Source organism: Spermophilus citellus, assembly GCF_964194105.1.
Source record: "Spermophilus citellus genome assembly, chromosome: 7".
Taxonomy (NCBI): domain Eukaryota; kingdom Metazoa; phylum Chordata; class Mammalia; order Rodentia; family Sciuridae; genus Spermophilus; species Spermophilus citellus.
The window spans coordinates 137,746,917-137,762,567 of record NC_138188.1 but is presented as its reverse complement, the minus strand read 5'-3'; the positions used below and the strand labels follow the sequence as shown (position 1 = coordinate 137,762,567).

General features: G+C 32.1%; 1 protein-coding gene across 1 annotated transcript in view; it reads left to right on the top strand.

Moving 5' to 3' along the window:
- Positions 1 to 15,651, top strand: part of LIPI (lipase I) — a gene marked incomplete at both ends in the record, with an annotated part of 55,050 nt that overhangs the window by 14,483 nt on the left and 24,916 nt on the right. Inside the window, 6 exons of the mRNA XM_081302692.1 lie at positions 1,686 to 2,071; positions 4,026 to 4,134; positions 5,758 to 5,859; positions 9,790 to 9,879; positions 10,842 to 11,009; positions 12,936 to 13,040. Of these exons, the coding sequence (XP_081158818.1) occupies positions 1,686 to 2,071; positions 4,026 to 4,134; positions 5,758 to 5,859; positions 9,790 to 9,879; positions 10,842 to 11,009; positions 12,936 to 13,040 (960 nt within the window). The remainder of the gene's footprint in view (positions 1 to 1,685; positions 2,072 to 4,025; positions 4,135 to 5,757; positions 5,860 to 9,789; positions 9,880 to 10,841; positions 11,010 to 12,935; positions 13,041 to 15,651) is intronic.

Here is a 15,651-nt window from a genome sequence, read left to right as displayed (position 1 = left end):
GTTTCTGAAATGAGATTTTTCTTCGCATTCCAATGGGGATGCTATCTCTATAGAAATTATTTCTGCAATTATTTGTACATCTGGTAATAAATAATATATTTCTCTGCTGGTGGTTTTGGATGATAATTTCTTTCCTTTAGTTTTTTTTTCACAGTAATCCTACTGAATAATTCCCCATTATTCATTCTAGGGCCATGTAACAGCTACCTAGAGTTGGAGTGGGTCAGCAGTTTGGATTCATTGATTGCATTTGGCCCTTGTCCAAGTTCTGCTGATAAGATAAGGTGGAGGTACAGAATTTCTTACACAACTTGAACAGTGTAGCAAGCATTCATAGGCACTATGATTCAATCTATTCCTTCTCTTACTTCCTCATTCTCTAGTACTTAAAACATATAAAGAATCAAAGTTTTAACTTTTCCAAGGATACCTTAGTATTTTTGCCTGGGAATTGAATGTATAACTTGCTTCTCCTTCAATGTCTTTCTCCTTTTACTGTATCTCAGTGATTATGACAATATTGTAAATATATAGTCACAATTAAGATTATTATAAAATATATATGTCCAGTAATAAAATAATATTTGTTAGTTCATTTCTTTTTGTTTTTTTTCTGATGGATTCTTAGAAGTAGATTTGCTGAGATAAAATATACTAACACATTTGTGAATATTTCATATATGTTGACAAATTCTCTTCCGAATATTATAGAGCTAATGTTCAAGAAGGAATATAAGCACACATTCTCATTAAAAGTTCATTTGGAAAAAAACTTTTGGGATTATGTTGTTATTATGAAAAGAGTTACAATTCTGAAAATCTATGAAAGAGAAAATAAAAAGCGGCTGTTGTTTAACTATGTGGCAATGAGCATTTTTAATCTTTCTTAGTTATTTTATTTTCTGCCTTGGTTTCTTCTGGGAATTATAAAGGGAGAGAGAAAGAAAGAGAAAGAGAGAGGGAGAGAGAGAGGGAGAGAACACATATAGTTTCATAATGACATTTAAAGTGATTTATAATTTTGTGCCAAGAATAAGTGTGTGGTGCACACATATGGAGATACACACATAAATATAAATTTTTCAAAGACTGTGTCATTTTATATGTTCTCACTGTTTGTGTTTATCAGTCATTTGGTATTTACCCTTATCAATGGTATAGGAAGATTTTTCTATTTTTATTTGATAGGAAAATGTTATCTTGTTTTTATTCATATTCATTAGAGAACTGGTCAAGTAAAATGTCTTTTTACCTAAAGCTTATTATTCATATATAAGTACTATTCTATAAAGCTATTGTTAAAGTTCATAATTCAAAATCAATTTATCTATCTTATTGGTGGTGGGCTCATCATTTCTTTATTAGCAATATTCATGACTTTAGTCACAAACATTGCTATAATTTCCTATTTTATACAGATAAACAACTCATGATTTTAACCAATCATATTTATTTATATTTTCTATTGTAACTTTTTTTATTATTTCTAGTTTAGAAATTATAATTTTTTGCCTAATCAGTGCATTACTTTGAACAGTGCAGTTGATTAGTGAATTATATTTGATTGCTAATAAAATTTTGAAATCCCCCAACCCTCATATTCAATTCTGTTCTTTATAACAGCATCAAGAATCCAATAATATCTAAGTTCTCAGCTTGATTGACTTTTTTAATTTTAATTTCAGAGAATAAAAGACCATGCATTGAATTCTCTCATCTAAGTGTAAAGGATTCCTTAAAAGATTTGTTTATTCCCAGATTAAAGATAGTTCTGATGATGTATACAAGGAACAACCTGAACTGTGCTGAGCCACTTTTAGGGCTCAATAACTCACTCAATGTTAATTTCAACACACAAAAGAAAACAGTCTGGCTGATTCATGGATACAGACCAATGGGCTCCACCCCATCATGGCTTTCAAATTTTGTAAGGAGTTTATTGCATAAAGAAGATATTAATGTAATTGTAGTAGACTGGAACCATGGTGCTACAACTTTTATTTACAACAGAGCAGTTAAAAACACCAGAAAAGTTGCTGAGGCTTTGACTGAATACATTCAATATCTTTTGGTAAGTCTGGAAATTTTATCATTAATCTTGCTATACAATATAGAATGTGTTATGTAATACTACTTGTGATAATAAAAGTCATACTTTTTTTCATAAGCATTTAGAATTATAGCTTTGAAATTCTAATTTGTGCAGTCTTATTATTTTGCATCAAAATATAATTGTATATCTAGATTTTACCTTATTTTAAAATAATTCTCATAAACACTTGTTATGATTAATTTAAAACATTGTAAGACTTTTTGACTCTAACTAAATTAACTTCAGAATAAAGTAGTGATCCTATGTGGGCAGAGGGGATAAAGTATATAATCTTTTCATTCTTTAGATATTCTCCCTAAAATATGTCTTAACATGTTTACATTAATCAAATATGAATTTGGTAAAAGACAGGAGAAAACAGTCTGAAAAGTAGATTAATTTTATCAATGTCAAAGGAAATTCCATTCAGGTTTGCTCAAAGTGGGGGTCAGGTAAATTTAGGCCAGTTCTGGGTCATCTATAGTTTGAATGATTTTTCTTAACCGTGTCAACCTTTATGGAGACTCATGTTTGTCCTGAGAGGTGGTGGTTATGGGTAATTGAAAGACAGAAGGGTTAATTTGGTCTGTGGTACATTCTTGGGCTTGAAATTGCACATGTTGTACTGAACTTCCAAGTCTTTGCTGAAATTAAACAAGCATAGGAAATCCAAGAAGCAGCTACATCTAGTGGCTAGAAGTCAGACTCAGCGGTTCAAAGTCGAAATCCTTCACTAACCATCACAATTCGTTAGCCTCTCTATGTGCATTTCCTTATTTTTGCATTTAAGATAAAATTTTATAATAATGTTTATAGAAATATTAGAAGAATACATAGATATATAAAAAATGTTAATGTGTATGTGTGTGTTTAACCAATGAATAACATTTAGTAATCATTGAATACAGTCAACTTTCATTATTATTTTTATGTTTCCTAATTTGGAGAAAACAATACCATCCCTGTGAAAGGCAGAGGAGATAATTACCTTACTCATTGCTATCAGTAGGTTATAAAAGTGCACAATCAATTTTTTTTTGGTTATAGATTTTACATAATAGAAATGAACCTCAAAGTATGGAAAGGGTGAGAGATAAGTAGAGAAATTTGGGAAAATTTGAAGCATAGATAAATTTCTAGCAATACTTCAAAGTTCAGTAACTGTTTTTAAAAATAACATAAATCGATCAGTAGCACTACACTTTGGAGAAATATTTCCTTCAAGTTTTGGGGCATTGCTCTGAAGTATTTGGAGACCTTTATTGCTTGGTGCTGGGAAAACCTGTCTAGTTTTCCCTTAGTGGCAATTTACATCTTTCTGTAAGCCTTCAGACATGTCACCATATAGACTAGACATGATCTGCTCACAAGTCTTCTACAATTTCCTTATGAATATGATGGAAGAAATATACCCTCATGTAAACTCCTAACACCTCCATCCTCCCACCTCTACTCATTGACTAATAGGTTTTCAAACCCTGACCTTGGCAGATTAGATTCCATCACTATCCAGCTTGTGATAGGGGAAGCCACTTAAAATCCATAATCCTCATTTTATCATCTCTGAAGTAGAAATGATTATTACACTTTCACCAGCTTTTCTAGGATTTTTGATAGAATCTAACCAGAGAAAATGGAGAGACAGATTAGCATAAACTTTGGAGTCAGATTGATCTGGGGTATGTCTTAATTCATTTGAGCTGCTGTAACAAAAAGCAAGCTATACATAGTGACTTACCTTTAAATAAAAGTTTAATGATAATTAAATAAAAGTTTAACTTGTTTCAAAAATTAAAAAAAGTTATCTTCTCTATCTCCCAGAAATGAATTAAGCCATGAGAAAAAAAAGAATGAGTTTTAGAATATGGTTGTGTGAGACAAGATTGGTAAATACCCAAAATGAAAATTGTGACATTCTTATTTTCAATTGTAGACACATGGAGCATCTCTTGACAATTTTCACTTCATAGGCATGAGCTTGGGAGCTCATATTAGTGGTTTTGTTGGAAAGATATTTCATGGTGGACTTGGAAGAATAACAGGTAAAACTATTTTTAATAAATTATTATTTTAGCACACTTTTAAGTATCAGAAGTTATTTAAAATTTAGCAGGTACAAAAACGAAGCAATAGAAATTATGTATGCACATTTATTTTTCTGTACTTGTCTTCAAATATTAGATATAAGTAAGATTCTAAAATATTTTTTTAGTTCTGAATACAGCTCATGTGACTTGAGATAGAAATGAGAGGAAAAGATCTATCCCTGTATTTCTATCTAAATTATTGTTGTAAGAATACACAGGAAAATTCGGCACATTAAATTAAACTTTATTGTACTTCATGTATGCTGAGATAAGAATGATAAGAATATGGCGATGTACTTAATTTTCACAAAACTGTATTTCAGTTTTTAAAGTGTTTTACTTGAGTGCTAGAAGAATCAAGAGTCGGTATCCAAGTTTGAGGAGTTCTGATTCCCAATTTCTCACATATTCCCATGACAGAGTTACTGTATCCACAAAACTCCGTAACCAAATAATGCCAACATAGACTTTCTTCCTTCCTCTAGAAGTGGTGGTGATTTTAGAAGAAGTATAATATCCTTCCTTGAACAATTTATGTTATTTTTAAAACAGTTATTTATATGTATGTCCATAGAATATTGATAACATTTTGAAGTATTAATAAAAGACAATAAACTTTTAGTTGAATTTTAGAAAAGAGAAAAAGGAGACGTGAAAAAATCTGTATGGATGGATATATATTTCTACCTATTAGTCAAATTTAATGGCTACATATTGGGGCTATTTAAATAAAATAAAAAATGCTCACCATCTCTAGCAGTTAAGGAAATGCAAATCAAAACCACCCTAAGATACCATCTCACCCCAGTAAGATTGGCAGCCATTATGAAGTCAAACAACAACGAGTGCTGGCGAGGATGTGGGGAAAAGGGTACTCTTGTACATTGCTGGTGGGACTGCAAATTGGTGCAGCCAATTTGGAAAGCAGTATGGAGATTCCTGAGCTTTGTAATGTTGTGAACAACCAATAATAATAAAAAAAAAAAGAATACTAGAAGGGCCCAAGATGAGCAATATATTTTTCAAATAAATTTTTAAGATGGTACTTTCTTCCACTGCATAGATGCTTTCAAGGAAATTAATTTTATCTCCCCTGACTTTTGATACAATTCAGAAAGTCATGAGTCTAGAATTTTATGTAAAATTTAAGCTACTCTATAAGTAATATTTATATTACATAGAAATTTTAAATATTTTTTTTTCTTAAGAGAATGTGAACACATACTATTTATTATCTTTTCCCCTCCAGGAGAAGTCATAGTTGTTATTAAACACAGAACTTCTAATTTGCTAACAATTGTTACCTAAATGAAAATTCTAGAAATGTTTCAAAATATTGTGTGTAGGTATCTTTAAGGTGTTTTAGTTTGACTGTCTTCAAATGTTGATATTAAATATTCAAATAATGAAGATTCATGCTATTTATCAAGTTTTACTTACCTTTAAATATGGTTTTGGGGCATATTTCAACTTAAAGTGCTTAGTATGTTTCTAATGTAAAATTAATAGTACAACCATGCAATAAATGAGCATCAAGTAAGACTTGATTAGATTAATCATTCCTTTCTTGAATTTCAGGTCTTGATCCTGCTGGGCCAAAATTTACTGGAAAGCCATCAAATAGTAGATTAGATTACACTGATGCAAAATTTGTAGATGTCATCCATTCTGATGCCAAAGGTAAAGCAGTGGCTTAATGATTTAAAAATGAAAAATTAAATGTAGATCCTGGAGAAGAGGAGATAATAAGAGGAAGAAGGGATGTGGATAAGATGTTTCATGTTAATGATTTCCTGCATTGTCGAATGACACTGCTCGCCTCAGTTTGCCTCATTCAGGTTTCAAGAAGTATCACATCATCCTAAAAATGAAAATTTTGGGAAACATAATTTGTTCTATTCAAGCCATTAATAGTCATTGATTTTATCCTCTTCCCCCCTTTTTTAAACCTAAATTCCATCTTTTAAAAAATAACTTCAGAATCTAAGTATTAAATTAATTTGGAATAAAAAGGGCTAAGTATTGCTAAGGCAGTCTTGAAGAAAAAAGGTACATATTTTTAACAGATGTCAAATTTTATTATACACTCATAGAAATGAAGACAGTGTGGCACTAACATAAGTAAGACAAAAAATTCAATAAAATAAAATAAGTTTCTTGTAAAACTTCTGAGATTTATGGCAGGTGGGGCACAGCTGGGCAAAATGAAATGAAAATGAAATTTCAACAAATATTTCTGTTTCAACCTGTTAATTGTTGAAGTTTGGAAAAAACCCTCTAACTGACATATAATTAAAATACTGTCCACATTTCGCATATAGTATGGAAAAGGAAAAACAAATAGTTTATGTAGTATCAATTTTAAAATCTTCATAATATTGGATTAGATAATAGTATTTTTTCCAAATCACACAAAGCTCATAACCCAAGTGAGAAGACTTAAATATTTGTTTACATTAAGACTGATAACTTAATAAAAAAAAACTTTCAGAAAGTAAAAAGCAAGGGGTTGGGGTTCTGGCTCAGTGGTACAACACTTGTCTATCATGTATGAGGCACTGGGTTCAATTCTCAGCACCTCATATAAATAAATAAAATAAATGTCCATTGACAACTAAAATATATGGAAAAAAATAAAAGAAAGAGCAAACCAAAAATATGGGGAGAAAGAGCTTTAAAAACAAGAGTGCATTAAATAATAAGGACAAAAATAATCAAATTTTAAAAATCAAGTCTTGGGCTGGGTTTGTGGCTCAGTGGTAGAACACTTGCCTGGCATGTGAGAGGCACTGGGTTCAATCCTCAGCACCACATAAAAATAAATAAATAAATAAATAAAGATATTGTGTTCATATACAACTAAAAAGTATTTTTAAAAAATCAAGGCTTGGGGCTGGGAATGTGGCTCAGGCGGTAGCGCGCTCGTCTGGCATGCGTGCGGCCCGGGTTCGATCCTCAGCACCACATACCAACAAAGATGTTGTGTCTGCTGAGAACTAAGAAATAAATATTAAAAAATTCTCTCTCTCTCTCTCTCTCTCTCTCTTTCTTTAAAAAAAAAATCAAGGCTTGACCAGGCATTTTTATAAAGGAAAAATTCCAAATAAACAATAACCATATGGAACATTTTTAAAGTTAGTAAAAAGAAAAATGCAAATTAAAACTTGAATGAAATACCACATGCTTATAAAGAGACCCAAAATTCAAAACCCTGGCAAGACCATTTGTTAAAGAGGTTATAGAACAACAGAAATATTCAAATGTGGTTGATAGAGGCTCAAATTGGTGCTGCCATTTTGGAAACACTTTTGCATTATTTATTAAAACTGAAGATATTCATGGTCTATAAAACAGCAATTCCACTTCCAAGTGTACAGTCAACAGATTTGCATTTGTATGTACATGAATATATGTTCAATACTATTCAGAGTATGAATGAATATTATCCCGAAAATAGAAACAACACAAATGTCTCCCAACTGGAGAGGACAAATAAAGCTGTGGAATGCTCATACACTGAAGGGCTACGTAGCAGTAAATAACCTTCACACCTGATCATGTGGAGTAACATCAAAAACAGACTGATCATTAGAAAAAACCAGACACAAAAACATATGCATATGTTTTATGTATATGTAGTGTCTTGTATGTATTCATAGTGTATAAATTTATATAAAAAAATGATTTCATTAAAGGAAAGGATGTTTGTTATCTTTAGAGGATACATAAAAGCTTGTGATTGGATAAAGGCCAATGAGGTTTCTAGGTGCTGTTCCTTGACATGAGTAGGTACGAGGCTACTTGCCTCATAATAGTGTATTTGTAGCCCTTTATTTTATGTTACTTTCTTATGTTGTTATAATTTAAAATAAATAGAAAATGGAAAGGCCATATTTGTTCTCCCCATCATTCTTAAAATCAAGGGAATTAATGATCTAAGCTGACCAAGCCACCCTGTTATCTGATAAGAAGAAAACTAACATGCCTGAATGAAGGGCTGTTTCTAAGTTTATAATAAGTATCTTTTGCTTCCCCTTGATCCTGGAGCTTTCCTGTTTGGGTCAACCCCAGTGGCAGATTGGAGAAATAGCTGGTTCCAAAATTAGAACCCAATGTTGCACTTAGATGTTAGGAAACTTCAGAGAACTCCAAATTGTTGGATTTCATATTTGCTTAAATGCCATAAGCTGAGCATAAGATGAGATGTAAAGAGGGACTGACTCTTCTTTCAGTCATACAACGCATAAGCTGCCCTGGAATCTGGAGACGTTAAATAAAGTCATCTAAGTTGTCTTTTATATTTCCTTATATGCTAAAGGTCCTCACTTCCCCACCATTATGTATATCACCAGTACTCTCATGTCCCTCTAATACTTCCCTAGCTGTTACTGTGTTCTCTTAGTATTATATACTAGTTAAATTTCCTGGATCTTAATCTTTGGCATTTTATTTTTTTGTACCAGAGATTGAACCCAGCTTAACCACTGAGCATATTACCATAGATATAGATAGAGATAGAGATATTTTTTTAATTTATAGAGAGGGTCTCATTAAGTTTCTTAGGACCCCACTAAATTGCTGAGGCTGAATCTTTGGCATCATAATAGTTAATGCCAGACCCAATTATTTTATTGTTATGCTAAACCTTTTGCTGATTTCTTCCAAGTGTTAACTGTGTTAATTTCTTGTGCCTTAAGCCAAAGTATTTCTTACTTGGCAACAGGGTTTTATAATTGTAGTCCTGAATTTTCTGAGCTTGCTACCCTTTTTTCATTCTAGTGGCTCCCTGAGTATTAGACTGCATATTGATAATGGACTCAGAATTTCAACCTTCACCAGTGCCCCAAAGATCTACAGATCTACAGAATCCTGGGACTCATAGCTGTATGTTGCAAGCCACCCTGACCCAAGTCATACCAGCTGAGGCAGTGTGCTCTTTAGGTTTTACCAGTTAGCATCAGCTGTTCCCAGGCATGAAAACCCCAAATGAGAATAAATCCTCACCCTGACCAGAAGGGTCATATATGGTGTGAATTCTTGTCTTCTGATGATCCAGCCACCTGGCTTCCTTAAATACCCCAAGTCTACTCGCACACATATCACCCGTGGCTTACTGCTCACATCCTCCATATCTTTATTCACTTTCAGCCTCCTCAGTGGGAAGCACAAACTACTGAAAAGTTCAGCTACCACCCTAGCTAGGTGTGCTCTGCGCCCTGTTCCACTTGCTCCATAGCACTTATCTTTAATATTATATTTTTATTTGTCTCATATTTTTCTTCCACTAGAAAGTATATTCCACTACAAGGATTTTTGCTCTATTTTAAAAAAACTTATTTATGCACTAATAGCATAAAGAACTTTGACTGGCCCATAGTAAACTGGTGACTGGTAAATATATTGAATCAATAAAATATAATCTCACAAAGAATTAATTTGAAAAACTAACATGATAGAAACTCATATCTGAAAAAAATAGCTTTTATTTTATTTTCAATTTAAAAATTTAAAGAGTACTTTTCAATAGATTTTGTAAGCAATTTTGTTTTAAGTGATTGTTGCCTACCTGATTATATATACTTTGTGATTCTTGGGTACTTTTCTTCTTAGGTTTAGGTATCCAAGAGCCATTGGGACATATAGATTTTTATCCAAATGGAGGAAAAAAACAACCTGGATGTCCTAAGTCAATTTTTTCAGGTATATGAAATAGTATTTGCAAATGAACTACACATGATTGGAAATGGTAAAAGAAAATAATTTATTTTTCTTTTTCAATCTTTGAGCAATAGTTTGATTTAATCTTCTTTTCCCCAAGATTCAGGATAGTTATTGATCATAAATACTTTAATCTGACCCTGAGTCATTCATAAAGATTGCCAGTAGTCATATCATTTGTTTATGAATGAGACCTATTATGTAATGGTTCCAGTGATTTTAGTTCATCATTTTAAATGTTAGGAAAATTTTTAAGTTATTGAGAAAGTACTATGTAGCTAAAGTATCATGTAATACACATTTGATCTCAAAATTCAACATTCACCATCACCATTTTACTGTACAAACAAACATTCTCAACTCTTGATTGTCTTATATATAGAGATAAATGAGCAGCTGCTACAGGTGTGGAATTTGGCTCATCTTAGAGACATGGTGATAAATATTCTTAGGTCCACAGCAATAATGAGTAAGACATATCACAGGGCCAAAGGCTGCTGAAGATAGACGAGTTTGGTCAAAGGGAGAGGATGCTACACCTTGGGAAAAGAAAGAGAGGTCATAAAGTTTCATTGTCATCTGCTTCCATAGGTATTTCTTAGGCTGGGTGGAAATCTTAGAGGTAGAGGATTAGAAGGGAGAGATGTACACTAGTTATTAAATATGCTAGCTTTGTGTTTTTACAACCTGCTTCTATTGAAATTAAACATCCTTTCTGTATTAGTAATTACTTTATGAAAAATTTTATTAATTTTCTGCAAAAGACATGCTAAAGTTAAGTTTTTAATGGTACTCTTTGTTAAGGGGCTTGCGATATAACTATATTGTAGTCAAAAATTTCATTTGTGAGGTGCACAGAATTTAGTAGAACTTAATCTTCTGTTTTTCTCTAATTGATCTCAGTTTAATACATCTATAGTTATTTTGCTTTTTTTTTCTTAAAGGATTGGAATATATTAAGTGTGATCACCAGCGAGCAATTCACTTGTTCATGGCAACTTTGGAAACAAACTGCATTTTTGTTTCATTTCCTTGTTCTTCATACAGAGATTACAAGGCTAGTTTATGTGTGGACTGTGGCAGCTTTAAGGAAAACTCATGTCCTAGGCTAGGTAAGAGGGATTGGTATAGTTACTGTAATTCCTTTTGAAAATGAATACCCAAATTGTTAGTATTTTCTGTTGAATTTAAATCATAAAATCAATTTTTTATGTTTGTGTGTTAATTTGCTAACATTTTATGGAAAATGTATCTGTGGAGATGTGGTACTGTCAGAATAAATATTTTATTTACTACTAAATTTTAAAATATAATTAATGAGAGAAATAGATCTGCCCTCTATACTTAATATACTCTTATGACCCATGTTCTTGATAGCCAAATGGATCTAACTATTTATCATCAAATTACATTTACAGTTAAATAAAAAATTTGCACATTCTTTGCAGCCCTGAGAATTTGTTTTTAATGTGAAGTTTGAGGAGCAAGTGAAGAGGTGTGAACTACAGATAGATTTCCATTTGGTATCAGCAAGTAGTCATGAATCCTACATGGTTCACACCTTCTAAATCAATAAAGCTTGGTAAGAGCATTTAAGCATTGCAGCTTCTGAAAATTAAAGCCTTCCAGTGGGAAATTATAAGGCAAAAAGAGTGTATAGGAAAATAGAATGTTAGAATTTCAGGGACTGTTCAGTGTTTTCCAAAGAAAATACTAGAGCCTAGCATATAAATGTCCAGTCACTATCAAGGAAAAATATTCCAGAAATGTTTTTAAAACCAAAGGAGCTCTAGTAGTGTTTACAAAGGCTGAATCCAATCATATGCAACCAGTTTTCTTTAGCAGGACTAAGGTATATGGAGAATCTCTAGGCAGGCATGCATTATACCAAATTTTTATTATCCTAGTTCACGTCTGCCCACATGACATCATGTGGGTTCATTTTCTGCAGAGTTCTTTTGGGATTGTTTTTTTGGTCTTATTGTTTTTTCATATTTGACCCAGATTGGTTAAGAGCATAAGTGGGGCCTGGGGTTGTGGCTCAGTAGTAGAGCGCTCATCTAGCACATGCAAGGCCCTGGGTTCGATCATCAGCACAACATAAAAATAAATAAAAAGAGATATTGTGTCCAACCAAAAAATAAATGTTAAAAAAAGAGAGCATAAACTAAAGTTTATGCTAAATTTAACTAAAGTTAAACTTGTGAAATCTCCATTAAGCATTCTTTCTACTTCATTCAAATCTCCAATGTTGGAGGTAGGAGTTGAGGAACAAAGAAGCATTTGAAATATGTATGTGTATATATTATTAATAAATATTTAAATTTTATAAATATGGAAATCTGTTATATATAATACACATTCTATGTGCATATGTGTACATTTATTAAATATATGTTATCTACTATGTGACTGTGTATAGATGCCCTTTATGCTATTTATATATTTATATTGTATATCATATATATACATGCATATCATATGTGTATGTATGTATGCATGTGTATATAGGAAAACTGAGGGCTATACCCAAAGAACTAAATTATATGTTCATTTACTACATTGTATTCTGCAGAACTTACTAAAGAGTTACAAGTAAAATTATGAATTCATAATATAGTAGTAAATCCTATTATAAATAGACTATAAGTCTTTCGATGTGTTAAATTCTGATTAGACTTTTAGAGAGTGCATTTATTAATGAATCCTGAATTTGAATTATTATTGTAGTCGAAATAAGTAGAATACTACACTTTTTTTTTTTAGTTGTCAGTGGACCTATTTATTTATTTATATGCAATGCTGAGGATCAAACCCAGGGCCTCACACGTGCCAGGCGAGAACTGTACCACTGAGACCAGCTCCAGTTACCAATACCGCATCATTTGAAAAATGTTTTTAAATTATTAAATAAATCTATGACTGTGATTATCGCAATGATTATGTTTATTAATTCTTTAGTTATACTTTAGTGATTTGAAATATGCATGTTATTTGATAGAAGTTCAGTATCCAATGTTCTGTTCCTTAAATCTCAGGTTATGAAGCTGAGCTATGGAAAATTGGCATGAAAGGAAGAGTGGAAGGATGGCCTCATAGGACCATTGTGTATTTGGATACTAGTAGTACAAGTCCATTTTGTAGTAAGTTGTTAACATTTTTAACAAATAAAAAAATATTATTTTTTTGTATTCCTTTTTAAATTTTTTTTTTTGTACCAAGGATTGAACTCAGGGGCGTTAACCACTAAGCCACATCCCCAGTCCTTTTTTATATTTTATTTTGAGACAGGGTCTTCCTTAGTTGCTGAGGGCCTCCCTAAATTGCAGGGTCTGGCTTTGAATTTGAGATCCTCCTGCCTCAGCCTCCCAAGCTGCTGGGATTATAGGCATGTGCCACCATGCCTGCTGTAGTCCTTTTTATTTTATTGAAAATATGCTTTGCACTCTCCCAAATTCCATCACTTTAAAAAATTTGTTATAGATAGTTGAACAAATTTGACTAAGGACTTAATTTTTTTAGATAAGCTGATCAGATGCTTGTATAATATTTTCCTAAAGAAATCATCCTAGCCTTCTTCAAATTCACATGATTTTTTTTTTCCAGAAATCATTTCAGCATATAACATGTTAGGAAGCTTAAGACTTTTGTATATACTACTTATACCAAATTAAGACTTAAACTATATAGTCTGAAAATAGCAAATGAATAATAATCTCCCTAATAAGAGTTAAATTAGAGAAAATGTGTAGAACAGGAGAGAATGTTATGCTAGTTGTATTACATAATTAACATAAAGAGGACCTATGAAAGATAGCACAATTATTTTCTTTAGAGATGAAAAAACTGGAAGTGATTTATAAAGAAATCACTTTATGTGGATATTATGAGGTCAGTTTCTAGTTAGTGGCATTGACTTTGGTGTCTGAGGAATTTAGGTGGGCCAGTTACTGTTAAGGTTTTGAAGTTGTACTCACTGTCATTTCAAGATACTATAATCCTTTAAACCTTAATTGTATGTCCTGTTATACTGAATCGAGTCTGTCCACTAATGAATTAAAATTTTTATTTATTAATTTTAGATTTGCAAATAGAAGAACTAATACAGAGCTACACACCTTTTATCCAATTTCCCTCCATGGTAACATTTTATAATACTATAGGTAATATAATTTCATTAGCAGTGTATTGATGTTTGTACAGTCCATCTACTTTATTCAGATCTTTTCCTAAATTGTGTGTGTGTGTGTGTGTATGTGTGTGTGTGTATGTATAATCTGTATACAGATTAGTCACATGTATATGGTATGTCTCTACCACAACAGTTAAGATACTGAGCAGTTCCTCACCACAAGGACCCCTTATGTTGTGCTTTTATAACCATATATGCTATTTCCCAGCTGTCTCTGACTTCTGACATCCATTAAAATATATTTCTAAAATTTTGTCATTTCAAAAATGTTATATAAAAGGAATTATTTAGTATGTGATTTTGTTGTTGGCTCTTCTTCATGCAACATAACCTGAAAGGTCATTCATGTAACATGTATGAATAATTCATTCCTTTTCTTTAGTGAGTAGTATTCCAGAGTATGTATGCACTATAGTTTGACCTTTCAGCTATTAAAGAGCATAGAGGATGAATTTAGTTTTTGGCTATTACAAATAATGCTATTAAGAATTTTGTGTACAAATTTTTGTGTGAATATGTTTTCATTTTTGTCACAAAGGCTCAGGAGTGCAATTTTTGAATCATAAACTAATTGCTTGCTTAGGTTTATAAGAGACTGACAAAATGGCTATATCATTTTGTATTCCCCTGAGCAAACTATGGGTGATCTATTTTCTCTGATTCCCACTTGGCTTTGTCATTATTTTTGAAATCTTACTGATTCTGATGAGTATATACTGACACCACATTTGACTTTAACTTGCGTTGCCTGATATGTGATTATATTGAATATCTCTTTATAAGTCCTTTTTAGGTGAAGAGTGTGTTCACGCCTTTTTTGGCATTTTCCAATTGGATTATTTTTTAACTATTGAGTTTGAGATTTCTTTACATATTGTAGAAAGTAGTACTCATTAGTTATTTGGTCTAAAAATATTTTCTCAGGTTCTGCAACTCGTCTTCACAGTTTTTTACTGTTTCATGTTAGTTATACACGACATTAAGATTCATTTTTACGTAATTTTTAAAAAATGTAATGTAAGTTGATTAAATTCTGTCCCCAGTATTTCCCCTTCCTCTTGCAGTTTCCTTTCCTCTACTCTATAGACTTTTCTGCTATTTATTTTTTAGGTTTCTTTTTGTTGTTGTTAGTGTTTTGTGGAGATACCTGATGGTGAGATTCATGGTGGTATATTCATATATATGCATAGGAAAGTTGGGTTAGATTGATTCCTTTATTCTTCATTTATCCTGCCCCTTCTCCCCCCCAACTTAGTCTCCTCCATATAGCTTACCCATCTTTCTTTTATTTGATGGAATCTCCCCACTGTTCCCTGCCTTTCTTTCTCTCTCTCATTTTTTCCTCCTTACTTTTGGCTTGATTTCACATATGAGGGAAAACATTGGGCCTTTCACTTTCTGAGCGTAGCTTATTTCTCATAGCATCATAGTCTCCAGTTCCATCCATTTACCAGCAAATGCCGTAATTTTATTCATTTTTATGGCTGAGTAAAACTCCATCGTGTACGTGTACCACATTTTCTTTATCTACTCTTCTGCTGAAGCACACCTGGGTTGGTTCC